At 45.6% G+C, this 26,237-nt stretch overlaps 1 protein-coding gene across 3 annotated transcripts; it reads right to left on the bottom strand.

Moving 5' to 3' along the window:
• Positions 1-4,093: 4,093 nt before the first annotated feature.
• PPM1K (protein phosphatase, Mg2+/Mn2+ dependent 1K) lies at positions 4,094-26,182 on the bottom strand. 3 transcript variants are annotated; one of them, XM_052772298.1, is made up of 7 exons: positions 26,068-26,182; positions 21,994-22,521; positions 21,318-21,418; positions 13,656-13,821; positions 12,996-13,140; positions 11,796-11,930; positions 4,094-11,324 (listed from the first exon to the last, which is right to left on the bottom strand). In XM_052772298.1, exons 2-7 carry the CDS (start codon positions 22,431-22,433, stop codon positions 11,193-11,195), a joined length of 1,119 nt encoding a protein of 372 aa, XP_052628258.1. In that variant the 5' UTR covers positions 22,434-22,521; positions 26,068-26,182; the 3' UTR covers positions 4,094-11,192. The 3 variants fall into 3 exon arrangements, with proteins under 3 accessions (XP_052628258.1, XP_052628268.1, XP_052628278.1); XM_052772308.1 differs by having other exon boundaries at positions 21,994-22,501; XM_052772318.1 differs by lacking the exon at positions 26,068-26,182 and adding an exon at positions 23,826-25,320 and having other exon boundaries at positions 21,994-22,501.
• Between the last annotated feature and the right edge of the window lie 55 nt (positions 26,183-26,237).

Raw genomic sequence — 26,237 nt, 5'->3', positions numbered from 1 at the left:
GGCAAGCACCTCCGCCAGCTCCCTCAGTACTCTCGGATGGATCCCGTCTGGTCCCATAGATTTGTGAGTGTCCAGATGGCATAGCAGGTCACTAGCTGCTTCCTCCTGCATTGTGGGGGGTATATTCTGCTCTCCATCCTTGCCTTCCAGCTCAGGGGGCAGAGTACCCTGAGGATAACTGGTCTCACTATTAAAGGCTGAGGCAAAGAAGGCATTAAGTACCTCAGCCTTTTCCTCATCTCTGGTGGCAGTTCCCCTCTGCATCCAATAAAGGATAGATAGTCTCCTTGGCTCTCTTTTTATTGTTAACATATTTGTAAAAACATTTTTTGTTGTCTCTTATGACAGTGGCCAGATTGAGTTCTAGCTGAGTTTTTGCCTTTCTAATTTCCTCTCTGCATGACCTAACAAGACCCCTGTACTCTTCCTGAGTTGCCTGCCCTTTCTTCCAAAGATGGTAAACTCTCCTTTTTTTTTTTTTTTTTTTTTTTTTTTCCCCTGAGTCTCAGGTTCAAGTATTTCTCACTCAGGGATTTCTGTATCTTAAATCTTTACATACACTGAAAAAAATGTTTTCTCTTTAACAGTTATGGGGGAATTACTGTACTTCTCAGCATACCTGCAGACACTTGACAGCTGCAGCCCAGCATGCTATTCTGCTGTCAGAGAGCAGGTCATGAATTAACTTCCTCAAAGCATTTTGAGCCAGTAAACCATGCCAACTGTGGGGTATAGGGTCTGGCATTGCTGCCCAGTCTTTGCAGGGAGAGAGGCCCTCCTAACAGTAGCTCCTGGCTGGTCTGTGCAGCTGGATCGTTCAGTGTGCATCAGTTTTCCATGGGAAAAAAAGTGACTGCCACCTTCTTTGATCTGTGCCATATTAAGTTAGCTAACTTGTGCTTAACTTGGTACAGTATTTTGAATGATGCAAGGAACTTGCAATTAATGTCACATCCTGCCTACAGAGTGCACTGCAGCACCTCGTCTGCACAGCTTGCGATGTCTGATGGAGGGCATCACTCAGCTTTGGGAAGGTGAGCCAGCCTCACAGGGTAGTTTTGTGCCTGTCATGTGCCCTCAGCACCCCAATGTGCACGTGCTCCTCTCTACCTCTGCCAGCCTGTGGTGTGCCCAAAAACTCCCTTCTACAGGTCTCTCTGAAGCCTGCATTGATGAAACAAAAAAACCTGCCTTTTGAGTTTTCCGAGCAGGTTGTGGAGCCAGAGGCCGAGTGCTGTGGCCGAACTCCAGCAGCCTGGGCTGCGCTGCGCTGCTGCTTCTGGCATGCCCCAGCCATGGTGGAGAGTAGAGGTGCCAGGAGCAAGCACAGGGAAGCAGTGGGGACCACAGTCCTGACAGACCTTTTGATTGGGAAAGTCGAATCAGTCCCATCCCTGCCCGATGGAGCACAGGTTTTGGTGTTGACACTAAGATAGTGCAATTTAGAGTCCCTGTTGCAAATTGGGTGTTGAGAGAGTTAGTTTGGCTGCTTTCCGTCCAGACAAACAAAAGGGTGATTAATTAGGAAAGCCATAGCCTTTTGTGAGGTTCCTGCACTAAACCTGGGTCTGGGAGAAGGAAGAACGGTGCCCTGTGAAATTCACGGCAGCTCAAACGTCAGTGTTGGAGCCGTAAAATCCCCAACAGGCATCAGACGGGCCAGCAGCCAGTTTTGGAGTGAAACAAGGCAGTCGGTGAGTGACAGAGCAGCTCACTGCGAGTGCACCAGCCTTTAACTTCGGCTCCACCACAGCTCCTGCCAGGCAGAAGTACCTCCTGGGGCCAGGTATTCAATTTAGCAGCTAAAACAAATGGCCAGGTCTTCCAACACATCTTTTGGTTGTGCCTGTTGTTCACAGAAGGTGTGCAGAGGTCTGGTTTTGGGGCGGGAGGAGTTGTTATGCACTAAAAATTGTAGCATTTCATTCTGTGATAGTGCCGTAACACGGTCCGTTGTTACCAAATCTGTGGCCAATTTGCTGCGACCAAATTGTCGTCTTCACGGTTGGGATGACTTTGACAGTTCAGAAAGGTGAGGTTTGGAGTCTGCTTTCTAGGTTCAAAAGTGTTTTATGCTGTATACCATTGTAAAAAATGTGTATGTATTTTTAAAGAATTGGCAGTGCAACATGTCTGTCTCCGTGTCAGGACACGGTGCTGATTTGCTAGTGAGGTTAGTGTGCCACACAATGAAGAGAGGAGGACAGGCTAAGTGAGCACAGAAACAGGGCTGATGTGTTGGGAGCCAAATCCTGCTCTATCTTCCTGGGGTAGTTGAGTGACATTGCATTGGGTGCATGGCTGGCCCCAAAGAAGGGGAATTTGTAAGAAATGGGACCAAAACTTGAACATGGCTGCTGATGAACATAAGCGCAATCATGCCTGCTCAAGAGTCTGCCACAGGCCCTGGCATGCTGCCCCAGCTGAGGCCCTCTGTGCTGTGGGGCAGGCAGTCCAGCAGGAGAAGCAGCATTGTTTTTCGAAGTGTGGGTGTCTAGAAAAAGCTGTGAAGTCATTATTGCATGGAGGGGAATGACTAAAAAATGTAATGACCACATTAAATAAATAAAGGGTAAAACCAGGCTGCCAAGAGCCAGTGGTAGCTCAAATCCAGCTCACTTTCCAGGTGCTGGGCCTTCGGCTGTCCCACCAGCACCTTCCCCTGGGAGGAAGGAATGCTCCCTCCCCTCTTCCGATGCCACTGTGGCCTGCGCCTCCTGCTCTGCTTTGCTGGACAGAGCTGCAGGGGGCTTAAAGTGCTACAGCACTGAGCAAGAGCGCAGACGACCACTGGGCAAGAGTATGTTTTGAATGTAAATACTGATGCATGGTTTGTGTCTTCATGCATGCAGAGCAAGGCTCTTGCCCAAGAACAGTGATGAAAACTTTGTGTCATCAGACACGACTCCCGCCCTGTGCAGGTAGGCTGTGGGGGGGTGTTGACACAAGCTGCCCTCAGCTCCTGGAACAGCTTCCAGCCCTGTCCTGGCGAGGCGGACAGCTTCTGTGGGCGCCCCACGTGAGAGCAAGGACTGCTTTTCTTAAAGCTTGGCTGCTCTCCCAAGACCATCCGGATGAAGTTGGACAGGGAGCCACCACGGTGCTGCGGGGCCTCAGCTGCCCTCCTCTCCTGCAGGCGTGCATGAACCAGCAGGTCACAGGGACGCTTATTACAGGACAAATGCTCCAATTGCAGAGTAACCCAGGAGGCATTTCCCAACTACTGTGAAAGGGCAGGTGTGAGGAGAGGGCAAAGCTGTCCAGCGGGTTTCCCAACACACTACCCTAGCTCTTAAAATTCACCTACCTGAGCAGTGATTACTGTATGCTTACCACCACGGGATATATGCATGTATCTAAGAGCTGATCAGCTCTGAACTGAACTGAGAAGTGGATTGGCAACAAAGGATGACAAAAACAGACTCGCTTTAGTCCTAAAAGGAAGGGCTGGGGCTCGGCTGTAGGAAACTGCTAGGACTTCACTGATGTCAAGTCTGCTCCTTTCAAGGGAGAGAGTAAAAATAGGCTTGAGTTCAGCTGTAAAAGCAGTAGTAATTCAAAATAATAGTGATCTCAGTGTTACTTCTGTAGATGAGTTAAAACCCTCAGCTGTTATCTTAAAAGAAATGATAAGGAGAAAAATAACTGAAAAGTCTTGAATCCATGCAGAAGCCAAAATATATTCTTTTATTGAGGAGGCCCAATTTGTTTCTTTCCACTCTGTCACAGGATGACAGCTACCTAGGGTGCTTCCCTGCTTCACAAAATTATTTTTTTAAGACAGACTTGTTTTAGAGAGAGGGCTTTCCAGTTTCTTGGTATTGTAATATTTCAAAATATAAAAGACAAAAATAGCAAGTTAGAACATGTTGCTGTGATGCTGGATGCTGATGGAGCACAGAGAAGGTACTTTGCACTGGTTATCACTGGGTGAATGTGTTTGTAGGCAAAGCCTTGGTTATCAGAAGCTTTTTATAGCAGGGGCTGAGGCCTGGAGCTAACACAACAGTCACGACACAGCTTGAGAAGCAGAAACTTTTCTGGTAGCTTGCAGTGTGGTGGAAGAAGCAAAATCCATTTGTAGTGACACAACTCTAGAAGCCAATTCTTTATTAAAAGATCTTTTAAGCATTCCAGTATAGACTTATCTGCTTCACTGTAGCTTTGAGTTGAAGAAGACAAACAAACATTAAAAAAAAAAAAAAAAAAAGGGGGGGGGGGGGCAAAATGGACACCACTATAAAATTAGGAAGTAGATGAATTATGGACACCGATTACACCAAACATAAACATCAAACTGCAGGAATTATACACAGTCCTAAGGCAAACTATGTAACGAATGTATGCAATTGCACTGAAGTCTGTAGTAGGTTATGACATGCACCGCTGCCCAACCACTCGATATCCTGGGTCAAAAGGACACCCCACTGGGTACCTCTGCATTGAGAACAGCAGCTTCGGAACCAAGGAGTACCCAGAGTGCTGCTCTACCATACATTTGGTTTGTTGGGCAAGTGACCAATGGACCTAGTAGTGCCCAAATTAATTTATTTAAGAAAAATTAATATTAAACCAGTTTCACTGGTATCTGTTGTTTTGTGCTTTTCCCTTAGCTAGAAATCCCAATGCCTTTGATCACAGTACATCCACCTGCTGAGACAAGAAAAGGTGATCTGATACCCTGATCCTGTGGAAGTCAGCAGAAATCCTCCAATGACTCTAAGCTCATCACAATTTTCATTTCCCCCAAGTATGTAAAAAGAAGTAATATTGCTGATTTCTCTCTGCACTCCCGTTCTCAACCACAAAGTGTGCTCCCTGATTATTCTCCAGCCAAAAGGGACTGATTGTATCAAGGACCCTGTATTAAACAAACTATTAGATCTCATCCCAATTTCAATCTCTTGCACTATGTTCACCTTCCAGAGATACCAGCTCTCCTAAATCAAGGCTGCAAATGACATTTTAGTGAGTTCCCTCTGCAAAGCGTGAAACCGCCCTTTCCAGGTGGTGGAGAGACTGAGCTGGAACTCCAGTTGCAGGCTCAACACCCCTCCTAGTAAATGTTCCAGCAACACCAGCCCCCCCCCCCAGTGCCTTCCATATCCTCACAGTAAAAATTAGTATCTAGCTGGACAGCATTTTTGCCTTTCTGCACCTACAGCCCTCCCTCCTGCAGTGCCTGTACAGTGAGAGAGATCACTGCTCCAGGGGCAGTCTTCAGGCAAGAAAATACTCTTATCAGATCCGATGGAGTTCAGAATCCACCCCTAAAAGGCAGGAAAAAAGCAAACCCTTGTTACACTTTGCTCAGTAGGTCACCCTTAATGTTCAGTTCAGTCTGTAATAAACAAAAATACCATTCTTTCCATTGAAACAACAGGTGCCCAGGAAAAGACAAGGAGGTAGAGAGCAAACTGAGATTCTGTTTCATTTTATTCAAAGTGTAAGATACCTCTAGTGATCCTTCAATAATAAACCTCTCTGATAAGCAACTGCTGTCGTTAGGACAATTTGTTCTTTGTCCTCAAGTTGAAAGGAGCTCTCTGCTAGGCAAGAGAATTTTGCTGGTCCCTGGTGTGTAAAGCTGGTTGCTTGCAGAGCTACTATAGGCAGCAAGAGGTTTATTGACTAGATGATAGAAAAAAACCTACAAGTATGTATTGGCTCTGGCTGAGGTGGAGTTAATCTTCCCCATAGCAGCATGTCGTGGTTTAAGCCCAAGAGAGCACCATGAAGCCGCTCGCTCATTCCTCCCTGCCCCAGGCCCCAGTGGGATGAGGAGAAAATATAAAGAAAGGCTCGTGGGTCGAGATAAGGACTGGGAGGGATCACTCACCACTTACGGTCACAGGCAAGAGACAGGCTCAACTTGGGGAAGAAACAAAATCAATTTAATTTACTACAAGTCAAATCAAACCATGGATATTAGGAAGTAAAAACCAAACCTTAGAACACCTTCCCCCACCCCTCCCTCCTTCCCGGCTCAACTCCACTCCTGGTTCTCTCTGCCTCTTCCCCCCCAGCAGCACAGGGGAACAGGGGATGGGGGTTGGGGTCAGCTCCCCACACCTTGTCTCTGCTGCTCTTTCCTCCTCAGGGGGAGGACTCCTCATTCGTCCCCTGCTCCACCGTGGGGTCCCTCCCACAGCAGACAGTCCTTCACAAACTTCTCCAGCATGGGTCCTTCCCATGGGCTGCAGTCCTTCAGGAACACACTGCTCCAGCACGGGCTTTCCCATGGAGTCACAGCCATCTTTGGGGGCATCCACCTGCTCCGGCGTGGGCTCCTCCACAGGCTGCAGGTGGGCATCTGCTCCACCATTCTCCATGGGCTGCAGGGGGACAGCCTGCCATCTCACCATGGGCTGCAGGGGCATCCCCTCCTCTGGCACACCTCCTCCCCCTCCTTCTTCACCGACCTCGGTGTCTGCAGAGGTGTTCCTCTCACATTCCAATCCCCCTACTCACTGCAGTTTACCCTTTTTAAATGTGTTTGTTATCCCAGAGGCCCTACCACCATCACTGATGGGCTCGGCCTTGGCCAGAGGTCCAACCTGGAGCCGGGGAAGCTTCTAGCAGCTTCTCACAGGAGCTACCCCTGCAGCCCCTCCCCTGCTACCAAAACCCCACCACACAGCCCTCACAGTATTGGTAGCTAGAAAGGTGTTGATAACACACCAGTGTTTTGGCTACTGCTGAGCAGTGCTCCTACAGCATCAAGGCTGTCTCTCCAACATTCCCCCCCTCACCAGTAGGCTGGGGGGTGGGCAAGATCTTGGGAGGGGACACAGCCAGGACAGCTGACCCAAAATGACCAAAGGGATACTCCGTACCATATGACGCCTGCTCAGCAATAGAAGCTAGGAGAAAGGTGGGGGGGGGCATTCGTTATTATGAGATTTGTCTTCTGGAGCAACTGCTATGCATGCTGAAGCCCTGCTTCCCAGGAAGTGGCCGGACATTGCTTGCTGATGGGAAGTAGAGAATACATCTTTTGTTTTCCCTTGCTTCTGCTTTATTAAACTGTCTTTATCTTGACCCATGAGGTTTTTTTTCTCCATCTTATTTTCTCCCCTGCCATCCTGCTGAGGAGGGAATTGATAGAGCAGCTTGGTGTGGGCACCTGGCAGCCAGCCAAGGTCAACCCACCACAAAGTACAGCTTCATCACAGCAGAGCAGTACCTAGCTCTAGTGGTACTATGCCCCTATGCCCAGAGGTTTGCTGGCCAGATGTTACCACAGCACTGCTAATTTGATCCCTTGTTACCGCTACAACAAACCACTTCCATTTTCCCCAACGTGGCTTTACTCCACTGACTTCATAGTCCATACACTCCAAATTCAGTGCCATACACCTCTGTCTCCACACATGAATGCGTGGGCAAAGCTCACTGTGCCAACACAGTATCAGTGTCAAAACAGCCCCAAAACTGATGCAAGGGCAGGGACTTATTCTGACTCTTCAGTGAGAAGTGGCAAATCATGAAAAATCCATCACCCAAGAAATTGCAGGGTTTTCCCGACTTCTTGGAGAAAAACAAGGTTTGGTGCAGTTGCCACTAAATCTTAGGGGAGTTCACTGTCATCGTGGTAGGAAAAAGCAGCATTGTGGCTCAGGAGGCAGAGACCAACGGTGCTGGTAATGGCATTTCTACAAAACACTATGCTTTTCAAGCTGGCACTCAGAGTCTTGTCATGTGCAGCAGGAAATAGGGAATCCACACAAATTAGTGTAAAGGTACCTCTGTACTTAATGGAAGAAGGAACAGGCAGACTATTGGGCCACTTGGCAAAGCATTTCCTCTTCATTAGTAGCTCATTTACTTCAGAATGAGATGCAGAAAACTAGAGTGGACAGGCAGGGAATAACTTGTACATAAGAAATGCACCTCTGTAATTTCCTGTCAGTTACTGATTCGTTTTTGCTTAGAGCAAAATGGCTCATATCTTAGTTTTATGTATGTGCTAATTTATTTGTGAAGTTTATTGGTAGCTATACAAAGTGCCTGTGAAATACTGGTAAGTTTTCAACTTCAATATAATTAAGTGGTTCCACAGGTAAACCACACTGCATGCTAAATTCTTTCTCCCATCCATTTTCAGGCACTGCATTTCCATGTCAGGAGACATCCCTTCACTGCAGTATGCAATTCTGAAGTTAGCCCTGCTTTGAGCAGGAGGCTAGGCTAGATGACACCCAGAAGTCCTTTCCAATCTAAGTTTTTCTGTGATTGTATAAAGGCAGCCATAGCAACTGCCAATACATCTTTCTCTAATCATTTCCTATTTTGCAAAGCTTTGTCTTATCCCTTCCTTTATAAAACTTAAAAGAAGTTATGGATGGATCTTTCCTCTGAGAGGATAACCACTCCGTTAGAAGAAATGAAAGCACCCAACCACTTTTGTTCTCAATGCAATCAGGCAACAAGATAGGGATAAAACAAAAATATGCCCCAAAACCTCCAATGAGAAGAAAAACTGTCATTTCATGTTACATCTGGGTCAATGTTTAGAAGCTACTCTAACCACCAGGTCATTCCTCTGAGTACCTGCTTTTCATTTGCAATGTTTTTCATTAGCAGCCTGCATTTAACATCATGTCTTCAGCTTGGCAAGTATCCAGCACTGCTCAAAAAATCAATGTGTATGTGTCACAAACACCCTCAGCGCCCTTAATATCTTCTGTCTGGATAGAAGGCTAGCCAGCCGATCAGAAGTGAGCAGCATTTGGAACAGGACAGCGTCGATGGAGCTTGTCCAAATCCCGGCAGCACCAGCACCGGATCAAGCCTGTCTGACACTTGATACCAAAGCCACCCCACAGCAACTCCCTCTCCAGAGCTTGACTCTTAACCCTTCCCTGTGCCCAGAGTAAGACTCCTGTGTGCTGTGGTTAACCCTTCGCTAGGAACTATCAGACTTGCTGTTTTAGCAGGTCACTTCTTTGGCAGGAGAAAGGCTGTCAGCTGTTCATGCTGCAGTGCAAACTGATCATAACCATGTTCCCCAAGCAGCTCTCTGAACCTCTGTCGGGTTTGACCTCTCCTCAAGTGCTTGAGAGAGGCTACGTTTTGCCATTTTTGCCACAAATGGGTTGTGGGACTCTTCAAACTTGCCGCAGACTGAGAACCTGCTCTCGCTGGTAACAACTAAAAGTGCCCCTCTGCCTCAGGTAAGCAAGGCTGAGCCCAGGACCACGACCAGCAAACATTCTGACCTCAGGTGAAGACTGAAGCCCAACCCTGGGGAAAATCTGGGGAGAGAGAAGGGATTATTATTGTAACTGACTGATGTGCTCCTTACGGAGGCCTGGGCAACAGCATCCAATACAACAGAGATTTACATATACCAACTCACAGGCTCTTTGTACTTATAAACCAAATATACACATTATGTACACCACGTAATACACCCGGTGATGGGACAAAACCAGCGTACTCTCTAAACACCTAGTACTTAATGTTGTCAGTACAACACTGTGCTCTGCTGGGTGCTGCTAGGCCTTGAACCAGAGGCAAGGAAAAACATATGGAATGACTGCCTAAGGTGTAACCCTGGGCTAAAAAGAAAGGGCTAAAAGCAATGAAGATGCATACTTCACACTGGAAAATGAGAATCAGGCCAGGCATCTCAGAAGTATTTTTCCTTATTGCAAGGTGATTTAGTATCAGGCAACTTCTCTTTCACTGTTTTGTTTTGTTTTTATAATTGTGCTGTTGGAAACATCCATGTAACGAAAAATATTGCGGCAAGCCTGAGAAGAGCCCAATTCTTCTCTGCCTGTATTTCATTGCAACAGGGTGACTCAGAGGCCACAGGAGCTGCATACCTGATATGGAGCAGAGGAAGAAGGAGGTCTGAACGAGGCATGCTGGGACAGATTTTCACCTGCTGCCAACATGTCACCTGCAGACCATGTCACAGCAATGATAAGAGCTGGCTCAGAGCTCTGGCCCCCGATGCCTCACTGGATGCAGACTCCCTCCAGAAAGGGAACTGGAAACGCTTCCTTTAAGTATAAAACTACCTTCTGGTGCCTGAATATCTGACACCTATGAGAAACAATACCCAAAACTTATAAAAATTACCTTACGTTATTATAATGCTCTCTCCTTTCTCTAGCTTGCTTGCTTTGGGCATTTTACAACTCCCTGTATACCATGAAGAGACACAGGAGATCATGACTAACTGAAAGAAACCTTCAGCAGAGGGCAGGAAAATCCTCATATATTCATGAAGAAATAAACTCTCCTGTCTTACACATCCAAAGAATCTTGATTAGTAAACTCTTTGAAATTAGCTGGTTTTCTTTTAAAAAAAAAAAAAAAAGAAATTCAAGTTGATGAAAGTCTCTGGATATCAAAAACGTGCAGCTTTTTCCCTCCTCTGTGCTCCTGTCAAGCACTGGCACACCAAAGAGAAGACAGTGCAAGGGGCTGCTGCGTGGTCCACAGAGACCATACAGGCTTCAGACCCAACAGAAAAACGTTCCCCTCTGTCCAACAGCACGTGGCTCCAGCCTGCTCTGTCTCCTTGGAAATAGAGGATCACAGATGATGGTGGTGAGAGCACAAAGCCCGGCAAAGCAGCACTGTCTCAGAAGTTGTTCAGCTGCACCAAATGCCACTGGCATCAGAACCTAAACACATCTGAAATTTCTCCCTTGTTTTTCACCAGCTTCTCCTGAAGCACAGGGGAGTTTTCGGTGGCTGCACAGCAGAGGACGACAACAAACCTACTTTCTGTCTACCTAAGAACACTGTGCGTTTGTTCCCCTGCGTACAAAGAAGCAAGCATGTGGCTCAGAGACTCAGACTTACACAGCTGCCAGTTAACTAAGGGTCCTGGGTAATACAAGTAGGTATGAAAAAATTGTGCAACACCTCCAGCCTTAGGTGAAAGCCCAGAGCCTTGTCTATGTGAACAAAGTGATGTGCAGAGCTGCTGGGACTACAAACCCAAAGAAATAGCTGCCACAATGCTGACTGGAATAAATAAACGCAGCAAAATGTGATCAGGCGTAAGCAACAATGGGGCATTACGCACCAAGGGAGCAGTGGCATCTTCTGTAACACTGGGAACAGAAGAGATGGACAAGACACCGAGTCAACCTATGAACAGATGGATGTGTTCTCCTGTAGCACACTGTGTCCAGATTATGGCAGGAAAAGATAGCTGTGGCAGGTCTTCACGCCCACCTCCCGCTGGAAGCAAAACCGCGGCTGAAGGAGAAGTTGATCTCACCATTTTTGTACTTTCCCCACGCTCCAAATGGCACTATGACAACTGTGCTGTTGTCTTCAGTGCCAAATTGCATTGCCTGAGAGAAGAAACAAATTGTCAGCATCATCATCATGCCTGGAAAAGGAAACAAGTGTCTGGCTCCACATGGGACAGCATGCCCTGAGGCCCAAGACTTCCTTGCCCCTTCCCAGCCCTGATGCTGCGTTCTGGTATGCCCCAGAGCTTTCCATAGGATATGCCACCATCCAGAACCCCAGTGAGAAACTGGCCATTTCTGTCTATGCTGATGACATATTCAGCACAGGAATAAACTGCAGTTACGGTCCCACGCAGTTCAGTGGATCATGAGCTAAGCAAGTTAACTGAAATAATGCCTGGCAAGGATGTTGCAAGACCCAGGGTAAAGAAAAGGCTAGCTGGCAGGACTAGTGAATGTCTCAACCAGCATAGTTCAATTCACTTGAATGTGTGGTTGTATACTCATTTTTTTAAAACCAAACAAAAAACAACAACAAGTATTTAGTGCCAAGAGAAGCCCTGGCATTACCTGCTCAGTAACAACATGGGCAGCTTCAGCAGGATCATGGCACTGGTTAATGAAGTCGCAGATCTCCTGACTGTTCACCATGAAATTAATACCGTCTGTGGTAAGGACCAGGAAGCTGTCGTCTGCATGATGCAACTGCAATAAAGGCACACAGTATGCACAATGATGGAGTGAGTGCCGCAAGGCAAATTAGCTGCGTTCATTTTTTTTATACTCTGTTGCAAAGCACTTTTTCTGGGGGTCCTGTGTGCCCTTTGTGCAAGGACTAACTGGAACCTGCAAACCCTCGGCTAGCCAAAGGCTGCCCCTTGAACCTTCGAGTATATCCATCAGCCACACAGACTGTGTTCCCTGTACTGGAGGAGAGTGTCTTAAGGTGCTTTCAGTTCTAGGAAGCAGCCCTCTGAATACACTGAGGGCAAAAGACCAGGCCTGTACATCACCCAGTAAATAAAATGCTTCCATAAACTGAGGATTTCAAGGAAGACATGATAGCACTGCGGTCATCTCCCTAAACCCCTCAGGCCTAGTTGGTGGTGTTTAATTAGGACCAACTGAATATAAGTTCCCCAGGCCCTGGGAGGTGCACTGGGGAAAAGCAACAAACAGAACATGAGCTGAGAGGAGAGCCTTCCTGCAGAAGTGAAGGCAACTGTGCTGAATACCTTATGGGTGGTTAATTTGTCTTCCAGACAACTACAGAGCTACAGTAAGATGCATGCAACTGCCCTTTCCTCCTCCCTTCCTCCCAAGTGTGCAAGCCTCTACGTATTCTACTTTTTGCGATGACAGCCCATCCATACCCCACCTAGTTCCAGGGGTGGTTTTGTATCAGGATTAACCTCAAAATTATTCATTTGACCACAAGCCCCAAACAGACTAATACCTTTGTATTTCAGTAATGGATACCACGTGTTATCTTTCTTCCCTCATCCTATGTTGTACTGTGATAAATGGGATTTAGAAGTTGATCTGGTTGAATTTAGTACCAGGGCCCGTTTCTTTTCTGTCCTGCTAGTGTTAATCTGAAATGACTTAATTAGAATTGGTCTCTGGTTACTTCACCACAAATAAAAGACAATGCTTGGCCATCAGGCTTCACCTGGGCACATGTCATGTGGGTACTGCCACCTGCATCAAATACCTATGATGCCCCTTAGTCCGAATGTTGCTGTCCCTGTTAAGCAGGCCTTATTTTACCTGAACCCTTTTTGTTTCTGGCTGGGCTATCACACCACTGTTTTTAAGATCCAAATCTCCTATGCTCCGCGTCATTGCAAGTCTACCATTCACATGAGGTTGTCCCAAACTGTTCCAGGCAACGAAGCCACCGCACTTCCTAATCCTGTCCAGAGGCACAAAAGAAAAAGCAAATATGAGTTACTGCTTCACACCATTACCCCTGTCTCTATCTACAATTTCTGTCACTAGCTACTGATGTGGAATGGGGTACAGAGGACCTAAGGCGGGAGACTGAGGGTTGGTTTTTGCTGTTTGAAGGGCTCCACAGAAGGGATGTGGCTTGGTGGGCTGAGTCGTGACCTGGGAAGCACAGTGCATTTCTTCAGGTCTTGGCTCTAACTTGGCAGTCTTGGACAAGTCTGAACCATGTGGTTACAGCTCTGTACCAAGTCCTAGCTATGCTGACCTTACTGCCAAGACAATTTATGCTCATGCAAGTCCTCTAAATGGAACCAAATGAATTAACTGGAGCTGTGCCACTTTCTGCCAGCTCAGAAGTGGTCTCAGGGTGTTATGTTCAACTCTCTGCTTTCTTCCAGGCCCAACCCAACAGCAGAACACAAGCACATCCTGGCCGAGCCTGTGCCCTGGGAAGCCACATCATCAGCCAACAGGTACCTTTCCTTCTCCTCCTTTCTTTCTGGAGTATGGTCAATGGTGAGTTTCATGGCCTTTCCCTTTCGACACAGCAGGGCACGACTGTCTCCCACACTTGCCACAACCAGCTCAATACCATCCCGGAGCAGAGCCACTGTTGCAGTGGTCCCAGAGTTCACCAGAGTTGCTACAAACGTCATATCAAAGAGAGAGGTTTTAGCACTGCCTTGAAGCATGGGACCATTTATAACAGCAATAGTTTAAATTGGTAAAATGAAGACAACTTGTGCTCTACATTACCAGTAAGTAACTGCTTTTAAGTTTAAACTAAATCTACATATAAGAAAAAATACAGCAAACACACATGCATGTAGGACTGCGGGGAGAGAGAGGAAGTGGAAAGCGTAAGTATGTCTGTGCAACAACATGGCTCTATGCAAAGAGGGCAAGTGGAGTAAAAGCGGTACAAGGTACAGTGGCTTCCTTTCAGCCTGTAGCAAATAGTTTTTCTGTCCCACTAGCTTACCTCAAGTTACAGGGTTATTGTCCTTATCCCTGGGCACAGTGACTGCACGGGTAGCCCACCATAAAGCTGGTGGCTCTTCCCTTCTGTTAAGTGGTGAAGTGGGCAATTGAGTAACAGTGAGTACAGTAGCCCTATGTAGTTCACCAGAAGAGAAACACTAGATCACTCCTTTACATCAGTCTGTGGCATCCTCCCGTTACTGTCAGAGTTGTTACAATCTCCTTCTGCTTCCCCCCAGCCTTGGTAAGAGAGGAAGTGTTCAGCCAGCAGGCCGCTGGCTTTTTTCAGAAAGGGATGCTGCTCCCTTCAGACCCCGTCAACTTGGTGGAGGTCCCAGTGCAAAGGTGAAGCTGAATTCTGCCTTGCCTTGTGCCTGCAAACCAATGCAGTCAGCTGGCCGGTGGCTCTCCAGGCAATCTGCCCTGGCCACTGGTGGGATCACTTGACAGGGGTGTACAGTGACTGCCTAGAGGGCAAAACAGAACCTAGGTGCTGTCTTCCTTCTCTTACAGGTAAGGGAGTAAGTAGGCTGAGCTGACTGACTGTGTTCAGAGACCTGGCCAGATTAACTGGTGCAAGTAAATTTAATGGCTTCTCATTTCAATTTCTACAATGCTCTGGAAAAAAAAGAAGTGCTTGAAAAGGAGAAATGTGAGTCTGCCTATTTCAGAAAAGATCTGCAGTTTTATCTGCGGTGAAGGAAATGCCAGAACTGTCCAGCTTTCCTTTTTTGTTTGCTTTTTGAAAGGAGCAGTCCCATTTTACAGTTAGTTAGTATCTTCCCTCCCTGCAAATTATGCAAAGGTAACCCAGTGAGAGGGGCCTGGACAGCAGTAACTCCTGCTGACTTGAGCTATTACAGTAAAACGTCTGGCCGGGACAAGCTATTGCCTGGAACACATTTGCATTCACAGCCAATGCAAATCCCCTTGAAAGGCCCTCTGTAGGTCTCCTGCATTCCGGGATTTTCCAGTTTTTCCAGGTTTTAAAAGCAAGCCAATTCGAGAGGAGTTTTGGGCTAGTTTAGGAATGACAATCCCCAGTTGTTACAATCCTGTTTTCACATGACTAATAGTTAACGATCTTTCCACCACCGCTTCTGCAGAGCTCACCTACAACTATATGCACTCCTACCTCTGGCCCTGCAGCCCTGACCCCAGGGAGGCAGGATGGATCTGAGACAGGACTGAGCATTTGAGCCCAAGGAATGCCAGCCAGCCCCATCTCTGACCAGCTGCCAGCAAACTACACGCAGTGTACTACGGTAACAGAAGCGCAAGTGCTCTGGGATCTTGGCAACCTCTTTCCCCAACCCTGCAAGGTCTCAGCATCCCATAAGTAAAACAGGGTTGGGAGTAAATTGAAGTGCACAAAGCCCTGAAAGATGCATTGAGCCTTGTTGTGCAGCAAAAGCAGTGAGTTGATGGATACAAGAAAACTCACGAAACAGTCTAAGCTTGTGTTATTATTTAAAACAGGTATTATTACTGCAGTGAGGACTTGGTTTAGCTATACACTTAACCAATGTGTCAGTCGTGAACACTGACCATGGTGACCTAGGTCAAACCTTGGACTATGTTATGGCTGCCATGCAGGCTACTATACTCAAAACTTTAGATGCTGGTAGCTGCTGACTATTCAGGTAAGCACTGACATCCTGTTTCTACTTTGAAGCAAGGACTAGTCCAGTGCAGGCTCACTTTGAGACACATTATGAAAGTAAGATGCTAACAAGTACCAGTGCAATTAGAAATTTTAGTAGAACCAGTAAAATACCTGTTTTAGCCAACAGTTACAAGAAGTGACATGAAGAACCTACGTAAAACTACCTTTTTATTTCACAGAAAATACATTTTATTTAGACATTAAAATTAATGCAGAACCACCACTACTTTCCCATTTCATTCCTTGGTTTTGGAACTATGCTGACAAACATAAGCAGTTTCTGAAGAAGTTAAGATCCACAGTCTTGAATTCATAAATGACTGAAAACATTTGGACATTCAGGTGAATCTGCGTCTTTCAAGTGCAAACTCTCAAAGAGCTGCTGTCACAAAATCAAGGGATGGTACTAAAGAACAAGCCAAGATATTGTTCAGAATTGTAGTAATGGTCACAGTGACTTGAGATTTATATACATTTATTAGTTAAATAGCACTCCTAGAAAAATAAATGCTGCTCACACTCTCTTCCTTGGAACCAGTTCATGATCTGGGTAGGGGTGCAAGAACATGGATGTAGCTAGACTACAAGCATTATGTGATTTCTAGCACAGCTCAAAAACACAGGAATGATGATGGGATAACATTTCTAATGCTTTACTACAACTGCTACTAGGTTATTTAATAACATCAAATGTTGCATCAGCATGTATATTGGTTTTAACAATTAAAGAGTTTATTTTGTTTTCCTATCAATATCACTATAAAACTAAGATCTTTCAATAGGTTCTTAACACTCACTGGACAACTTCTACTGCAAGTCATGTCAACTAATGTGACAAAGAGGATGTGGGAACCTTCCAGTAGTCCAGGCTAGGAACCGCCGGACTCCTTCACCTGGGACAAAATTAAGCAGATCTCTCTTTCCACTGAAGCCCAGCATATAGTGTCCAGGGCCTCCAGTTCTAGAGCTGCTGACCAGGTACAGTGTCTGCCACAAATAACACGCACACAGAGGCAAATAGGAAATTCACCCAGGGACTTTGTTCAAACAAAATAAACCTGCAACACTGGAGACGAAAGAATAAGAGCTGCAGAACTGGGGTCACTCTTGGTTTTGCCTGCACTGTCTTTTGCAGGTTGTATAGGAAATACTTGAGGTTTACACATGTATCTTTGGCCACGGATAAATCAGCTTTGGTATTTCTGGGGAATTGCCACCATTCTCACCTTCTCGCTAAAACTGTGTGACAAAACCACTTTAAATTCAGCCAAAATAAAAGCTACCCCCCCCTGCCCCGTGGAGGTAAGTAACCAACCAACAAAAGAATTTTATCAGTGCTAGAGGGCCAGCTGCCTCATAAATGGCAAGAGTGGCCACTAGGAAGAACATCTTCAGTACAGAATATGGCCCAATCTGTTTCCTCAAGGTAATTTATTTATTTTTATATATATTTATATATAACACAAAAATGGGGAGTTCAAACCAGTGCCAAATAAAATGGGGCCATCTTAAAGGCACTGAATAGAAGTATATGAATTGTTCTGACCCACAGGAAAATATGCTCCTTTAATATTGTAATTAGTATCTTCTAACTTCATTAGATAATAATCAGGGCCCTTGGATAAAAAGGCTGCCTTTGTAATGTTGGCAGATTTATGAAATGTTTAAGTACAATTTCTGCAGCTCTCCCTTTTCCTCAGTGTTGCAGGTTAACATATTCAAAGAAAGAAAAATCATATGTTTGAATGGTAACTTAAAAAAAAAAACAAAACCAAAACCCACTACTTTTAAAATTTAGATATTTTTAAATAACTTTTGCTGTTTGCTCAGCATAGTAAGATTGCAGAAGTGCCTTTCAAACATAAGATATATCAGTTAATACCTGGCTATGTTTTACTAAGGTGGCTATTCCAGAAGTGAGTGGCCAATGTGATTGCAGTTGGATGCACTGAACATGGAGGTCGATAGAAAGACTCTGTGTTGTTTTCTCTGAGTAGTGGATCTCAGTGAACAGAAGCAGTAGCAGTACCTTCTAGGACCGCACTAGGCCAGGAGAGGGTTTGTCTTACATTTCTCCAGAGAGGTGCTCAAATTTCTTCAAGCACATGATTCACTTCCTTATTTCTGTCCTTGCTGAGCAAAGCTATTCAGCCTTTACATTTCAGTTTTTATGGCTGGTCAAAAATATCAGAAAATTCTGTCCATCTGTGTCAACAGTTGTCCCATGGATAATAACATGTTTGTTGGGCATGAGCTTCCTTTACTGTGTCCTATACCTAAGTTCAGCAGTGATTTAAAAGTGACTGGATATATTTAAATGCATGGAAGTGAATGAAAATGCGTTTTTAAACACCATGCTTCAGAGCTCAGGCATATCTCTAAGCTATTAATTATTAGAAAGGATTTAGGTGGAGGACAAATTATCCCAGATCTGCCTACAGCAAGTTTCTTATGCTTTTGTGTGAAACAACAGGTAAAGATACTGGACCAGTCTCCAGAGGGCCAGTACAGCACTCCAACAGTACTAGTGAACTGCACGCCAGACACAGTAGCAGTACCTGGAACACATACACATACTTTTTTTTTTATTGGAAGCTCACAGAAACTATTATGCTATGTATTTTCCACCTATAATTTCAAATATTCTGTAGTTGTAAAGTGACCTACAAAGGGCTGTGCCATTGAAAAAATAGCTAGGTGATCCAACAAGGCACATCTCTAGTCCTGTTAAATTTGTGCCTTTATATGAGGTTTTTACCCCTTAAATAGTACTATAAACAATGCATCAAACAATATCCATGCAATTTTGGCTACAGGGATTTGTCTCAGGACTTATGTTACTTCAAACACCCAGGCATACATTTTCAAAGCTGGTTGTGTGTTAGTAGGGTAAAAACCTGAACATCCTGAACGTGCACTGGTTTTTTTGCAGATACAGTGAAAGGAGCGAACCCTGGCAGGGTCATCTACTGAACAAGACTAAGCTATCATTTTCCACTTCATCAGCTATGGCCAGGTTTCAAAAGGAGGTCAGTCTTGCGGAACGTCCAGTGTATCCCAGATACCCAATGTTACACAACCAGCCACCATTTTCAAGATACTTTAGCAACAGTTTTGACTGTCACATCTAGAATAGCCACAATTAATCAGAAATTTTGCTGGCAAACTGAATCAGTTTGGAAGTAGGCTTCTAGCAAGGATACATGCCAAGCATTGAAATTTTATGTAACTTTCAAAACAGCAGAAACAACAAAAATAACAACACCAAGCAGTCAACATAGTATTGAATTATTTTAACAACAGATATGCAAAAGTTTAATTTGTTCAGAAATCCCTACTTGTCTTTGCACCCTGTTACTCCACTCTGTCTTATATCTTGATTTTCAGCTGGGCAACCAGTCAAGAGCAGAGAGCTGGGCACTTTTAGATCCCACTGGCTCCTGCAAGAGCTTGCAGGTGCTCAGCCTACCTGAGAAACACTGAGGGCTTGCCAGAGCGTGGGCCCTGTGGATGTTTGACAACACTTTTGCCCTCTATTTTGCTTGACCTCATGCTTTTTTAATGAAGAGGGTTTGTCCAGTATCTTGGCAACTGTTACGTAAATTTGCTGGCATTTGCATTATATTTCATTAAGCAGCACCAGTTAGTTAAATGATATGAAAAAAATCCTATATGCGGTTCCAAAGTGCTCAGCTTGCTGCACAACTTGTCTGTCAAATATTTTTGTCACACAGTTCCGTAAGTCTCACGTACGAAATGTTATAATCAGAAACCGTTTGCAGAATAGCAGAATAATATGCCAAGTACAGTTCCCAATCCTTCTCCTCAAGGAGCTGCTCTGACACTTAACAGAGGTCACTTCAGTGAGCCAAACCAAGAGCTGTCCTACTAACAAAGGGGCGGGGAGGGGGACAAATATAACAGATCTTCATGTTAGTGAAAATGAAAGGTCCTGATCCAGGAAAGCACATAGGCCTGTATTCAGATGCTTTCTTGAATGTGGGCTTTTAAGAAAACATATTTGCAAGGAGGCTCTTGGATGAAAAGCACATCTGTTCTACTGATGTGTCTCTCATGAGCTTAGTTAAAATTTACCGCGTAGGTCAAAAGTGACTCTGGACTTTTTTTACCATATCTTTTTTTTTTAAAGGCTTTCGATATAAAAAAAATAAAATGGGATATAATGGGGAAATGAGCTTTATAGATTTAATCTCCCTTTTTTAAGGACTGCATTTCAGGACTTAAGACTTTTTTCCTGATACCCCTGATACCTTAGCTTGTATCAGGTAGGAGGAAAGGTGTGTATCCCTCATAGTGCTGCAACAGTCAGGCTACCTGTTCTGCATGGAAATATTTGAGTCTACCTAGATTTATCTAGCAATTAAAGTGCAGGAAGCCACTCCATTACTTGATTGTATTCATTCATTTCTTAAGAAAAGTAGCTTGAGAATACAGTATCACTTCAGTCCCTAGAGGGCTTGTTCATTTCAAGTCCTTCTGGGAGAGAATACATTTACAGTTTATGTTCTTCTGAAACGACCTCAGTCATTTTGCCATCACCTGCACCAGCAATGGGACAGGTTTTTGTTGGTTTGTTTTTTTTTTTAATTGGGTTTGGTTTGTTGGGGTTTTTTTTTTTAAGGCTGGCCAAACTGACTGTTAAAATTCTATCATGTCATGGCCGAGGAAACTCTTGTGACAAAACTGGGATGGGGACCTCTATCTCCTTCCCAATTTACTCTCCATAATTTCTATAACCTCAAGTTGCTGGAACTGGAACTTCAGATGTACTTAGTTGCTAGACACATATACACGAACTTGATTAACAGCCAGAACTATTGAGTCTAAAAGGGCTGGTGCGAACTTTACCACAGCCAACCTCGTTTTCCTCTTCACTGCTTTTTTCCCTTTCACGCTCCGCTACTCCTGTGATTCTATTTGTGCAGGAGCAGTTATCAATTGTATTAATTTTGGCTTACGCTCCTCCTCAGGTGCAGCAGCCAAGTTAGGGGAACTTTTGACACTGTTGCTTTTAACACATAGGAATAACAGCTTTAACAAAAAAAACAAAAAAACAACCCACAAACAAACAAAAAAAACCCAAAACAAAACCAAACCACCAAAAACCCCAAACCAACCCCCCCCTCCAGGTTTCTCGCACAATGAAGTTCGGCTCCTTGCAAATCTAAATAGCTCTTTGCTAACTTGACACTTTCCTTGACAGAATCATGTTAAGAGAAATTCATTGATGATTATGCTAACATTCAGACTAATAACTCCCCCAGTAAATTTGACTGAGACTTTTTATAGCTTTTTCATTTTAAGGAGGTAAAGCATAACTGTTTCATTTGCCGTAAGTGATCAGAGCAAAATCCTATGTTAAGTAAAACAGTTTTCAAGTATTTTTCTGGACATTTCACTAAAAAACAACTGAGCAAATAAGAAAAACCTTATTCTCCACACTCATACAAGTAGAATATTTTTTTACCTACCATCAGCAGACAGATGAGCATGCCTTTCATATGCTTTGTTTATTTCTAGAAAAGCTTTGTTCAAAACATTTTCCAAGTTCTCCTCCTCAGCAAGAAATTCTCTGGAAACAAACAAGCAAACAAAAAAAATTAAACTTCTTTCCAAGAAATACACATCTTGATCAATCTCTTCCATAGCCTTATCTCCTCCCTGCATGCATTGAATAATGCTGGATTTCAGTGAAAAGGTAATATGATTTTACTAATGACCTGCACTGGCAGCATAATCCTGTAATTTTGCAAATAGATAGAATTCCTCTTCCAAGACCCAGGGATGTGACACAGAGATACAGAAGAGTGTAAACAAGCCATAGGTCAGCGATCACAGTGACCCCATCTGAAAACAGTCAATTCTGTGTTCCCAGTCCTTTCCTGGAAGGTGGGTACAATCGTATTTTCCTCTCTTGTCTTTGCCAGCTTGCTCAATGGGGCAGGCACCATACAGAATAAGCAGTTCATAGCGTGTCCGTTGTAATGGACTGTTCCAGTCCAGTGTTCCTGCTGTCCCGTTGGGCTAGGTGGCTATATAACCTAGGAGGATTAGTGACAATGTATGACCCACCGGTTCCCTTTCAGTCCTAGGGAAGGAATCTCTACTGTAATTCATTTGATACACATTCACCTGATGCACACTTACTTAATATATTTTTCCATGTACTTATCACAGAAGTCTGCTGCTGCTGCCCCGCCATGTCCATCATATACTGCAAAGTATAGGATATCCTCCGTCAGCTGAGCATAATCAAACCGGTCTTCATTTTCCTTACGCTTCCCAATATGGCTAGCGCAGCCCACGTTGGCCAGGCTGACTTTTGGAATTGGCTTCCCATACTTTATGCTTGGTGGGAGGAGAATAGGTTCGTCAATGCGATTGTCCCAGATGCCAAATGTGTCCCATGTGGTAGGTCGCCCGCTCCCGTCTGGATCAAAGCGGGAAGCACGGCGCTCGGAGGTGGAGCTGTAGCAGGCGGCTGTCGGACGCTTCTCGTCTTGCAAGAGGCGGGACGTCAGCACGGCTCTCCTTCTTACTTGATACCCTCCGTTTCGTACCAAATTAATTAAAGTAGCTGTTGACATAACTTGTCTTCACAGAGATTCGTAGGAATAAAAGATCAGGAAGAAAAGATACGCAGCTGCTGGAATGTCTTCGAGAACAAAAAGAAAACTGATCAGGAAACAAGAAGCACAGGAAGAGGAATTTTCAGTTACATCATTCAGGAAACAATGTCACCCTCAGAGCCCGCTAATCATGCATAGTACAGCACTGCCTAGAAGAAACTACAGAGCAATCTGCATGACTCACTGAGAAACAATCCTACACAGACCAGACCACATCTAATTGGGAGTACTGCAGATAGATCAAGGCTAGGCATTTCTGCTGGCCACCTGCATAGTGATATCCTGTATTTTCAAAGGTTGAAGAAGTTGTGATGGAGCAAATGAGAGTGACGACTTTGCTCCATGTCAGCTAAAATATGAATATGTGAAAATATGAGGTAAGGTCATGAAAATGAGCACGTTCAATGCATGCTCTCCAAACAACTGCTGAAACATTTGCACTGTGGCTCCCAGGGGGAAAGGTGGGAGAAATGTATTTGCTTCGATTTTAAAGAGTTTTTTCATCTGCACATGATATTTGGTTCTGTCACATTTATTGAGGACTTGAACAATACTTTTCAACACAGACCTGTGAAGTGAATTGTGATTTTCTTAGGCTATCTAAGAACAACCACTAAGAGTGTATCCATGGACATACACAATTGCACACACAAACTTCCCCACAAAAAAACCCCATGCAGCTCTTTGCTGTTTTGTCTGGCCTGAAGTTCTCTGTCACCTAGCCATGAACTGGGCTCCCTTGGCTAACACTGGCAAGCAAGATCTTTTACTGGCTTCTCAGATCTCTTTTCCAGCCCAGATAAAGTAAACACACCACTTGGCTCAGCACAGATAAAAATTCACTAAATGATGATTCATCTAGCATGATGAAAAATGTAGAAAGATTGGCTTATTTAACCTTTTGTAGAGTAACGCCCAACTTGATGAAACTCCAATAGGCTGGGATGCAGTCTGTAGTAAGCTCATGCTGTTACACCAGAGTAATTTGAACTGGACCATTAGATCACTGTAACTAACCACACTAAATTTTAAGTGAGGGATTTCTAACTTAATTGCTCAAAGTTTGCTGAGAGCAAAATTATGAGTGAAAGCTATTATATGCCATAATAAAGGGATTAACGGTGAATGCCAAAAAAAAGACGGCAGGGTGGTCTGACATAATCGAGCAGCAAAGAGCAATACATGTACCCCAGAGACGCTGTAATTCTGGGCTGGAGTGCCTTGCCGTTGTACTTTCCCCATGCCAATCACAATTGCATCTGTAGATCTGAAATATTTGTTAAAACTACATTTTAAATTACTAGACAAAATCTGGGTGCTTGCAAAAACACTCAGTCAAAGGTAACTTACTAAGTGGCTGCTTCAGTAGACAATGGCTGTGACATGAACTTTCTGGAGGCTGCCATTAAACTTGTTCTTCACAGCTCGAAGAATGTTGCTTTAGAAGCTCTTGGTTTACCTTTCATGCAATTCTTAGATGAAGAAAGGTTTCTTTACTTAGCACTTAGTGAGTAACTGTCAACTTGGCAAAAGGCCGACCATGCTGGGAATCACTGTTGTTGCACCAGATGAATGTGGGCTAGGCCACCAGGTGAGTGGAACCAAACACCTGGAATTTTAATATTTTCCATTTTATTGTGGGGTGACAGCAACATCACACCCTTATTTCAGCATACTTAGAGGTATTTAAAAACTGATTTACTTTCTTGAGTTGCTTTTTCTTTTCTGTTAACTCATAACAACAGTATGTTAACTTCCTTCTGTGAAACACAGCACGACCAAATTGAAAGCCTGCCAATTATCAAAACCCACACTTGGTTTCACTTCTGTCAGCTTGAAAGGAGGACATGAAATGTTAGCTATATTTAGATTTCCTGGTATCCACAGCATGAATCAGAGGATTAATCCAAAATCCCAAGCTAATCAATGCATTTGTTCCCTATCAAATTCAATTCTCAAAAGGCCTTTTTTTCCAGGCAAGTATAAATACTGACAATGGTTTTGCTTTTCAAGTGTCTCTGCAAGTCAGGAGTAGGAACCTGATCTTTAGTTTCTGTGATCTAAATAGTTATGCTTTCGGTTGGATATAAAACAGTCTGTGCCTTCCTAACTGATACGTTTGCAAACAGAGGGCAAGCCTATCTGGGCAAAACAAGGCCGAGTTGTTTAAAAGGGGACACTGGTGTTAAAGCCAAAGTCCAAGATAGACAGTTGTCAATGGAAATCTGTTTTGAGGTGCTCCATCTGATCCTGTTAATCTGTACACATTTAACTTAAAGAAATAGTTCCTGCAGACAGACACGGAAATACAAAGCTTAAAGCGAACAAAGTGAACGATTTAACTGTAGTTCAACATGCATTGTGCCCCTATTACAGGCTGGCTGCTTCTTGGCAGATGGAAATTTTCCAGACCGCGAGAAGAAAAGGGAAAAAAAAAGAAACCCGGAAGAAAGAGAAGGCATGCCTGCAGCCCCAGGGGATTAAACGTATTTAAAAAGGAATCCAAAACTCTGAACACGTATAAGTGCATTTGCCTTGCATGCTTTCCAAACCCCACAGCTGTGGGCAGTACTGTATGCTTCTGTACATTAAGCTCGTCTTAAATCAGAGGGTTTTTTAAATCTGTGACAATATAATCTCACCCCCTGCCTGGATAATAAACTGCACAGACAGCAGCAATTTAAAGAGGTTTCTGCTGCTAATTTACGAATTTGTACACGACCGACCGACTGGGCTAGGCCGGGTTTATTCTACGCCTACAAAAGCTGTGCAGTTACGTTAGGCAGCGCCCTTTGAGCCTCTGAGGAAAGACCGATGTGACCGGCACCGATCCCTTCTTGCAAGCCCCTCCACGACGGCAGAGGTGTCTCTGCTGCAGTCTTTTCCCCCCGGCCGCGGTGAAGGGGCCGGCAGAGAGACCCGGCAGGCCGGCGGCTACTCCTCACTGCTCCGCTGCCGCCTTTCTGCCCGACCGGAGTGCGGCCTAACGGCGAGAGCGCGCGCCGGGACCCAGCCCCGGCTGCCACACCTCCGCGGGCTGACAGAGCGGAAACCCCGCGCAGCAGCCGCGCCTGGAGGAGAAGGCAAGTAAGCCCCCAGCCCTGCGAAGCAGCCCGCGGCGCTGCCCCGGCGGCCGCTCGCCCCGGAGACCGACGGTGTCCGTTGGTTTCCTCCCTCCCGCCCGCCGTTCCCGCCGCGGCCGGGGCTGGGCTGCCGGCCTTCCCCCGCCGAGGCTCCGGGGGCTGCACCTGCCGCCGCCGCCGCCACGGCCGGCGGAAGGGACCGGTGTCGGTAAGCGGGAGCGGAGCACGCCTCCTCCCCAGGGCAGGCTCGCTGCCCCCGCCCCGCGGCCCGGCCCCAGCCGCCGCCCGGAGCCCTGCGCGCCCATCCCGCTCCCCTCGCCGCAACGGGCGAGCGGGGAGAGAAGTTTCCGAGCCCTGGATCCCCACCCCGCTCCCCGCGGCGGCCGGGGGCGCCCTCCCCTCACCCCAGGCCCCGGGCAGACTGGGCCGTGAAGGGGCCCCGGCGCTAAACGTCGGCGCGGCCGCCGGGCCGCCTCGGGGGACCTGTCCGAGGGTGCGGCGGCCCCTACCTGCTTCCGCGCCCGGACAGCTGGCGGCGGCGAGCTGCGCCCCAGCGGTGCGAGAGCGGCGCTTCCCCTAACCGAAGCCGCCGAGCCGCGGGCCCGGCTGCCGCCCGCTGCCTTTTCTCCCGGCCCCGCCCCGCCGACCGGTGGGAGCGCGCCGGGCCAATCGGGCGGCG

This window comes from Harpia harpyja, chromosome 2 (assembly GCF_026419915.1).
Source record: "Harpia harpyja isolate bHarHar1 chromosome 2, bHarHar1 primary haplotype, whole genome shotgun sequence".
In the NCBI taxonomy this organism is placed as follows: Eukaryota; Metazoa; Chordata; class Aves; order Accipitriformes; family Accipitridae; genus Harpia; species Harpia harpyja.
Note: the sequence above shows the minus strand (reverse complement) of the source record. Positions and strands in the feature narration are given on the sequence as shown.

Excerpts from the sequence above, each read along its gene's own strand:
- PPM1K (XM_052772298.1), bottom strand. The coding sequence starts at position 22,433 with ATGTCAACAGCTACTTTAATTAATTTGGTACGAAACGGAGGGTATCAA. Across the intron at positions 21,419-21,993 it reads TACATGGAAAAATATATTAA|AGAATTTCTTGCTGAGGAGG; the intron begins GTAAGTGTGCAT and ends GTTTGTTTCCAG. Across the intron at positions 13,141-13,655 it reads AGAAAGGAGGAGAAGGAAAG|GATTAGGAAGTGCGGTGGCT; the intron begins GTACCTGTTGGC and ends GCCTCTGGACAG.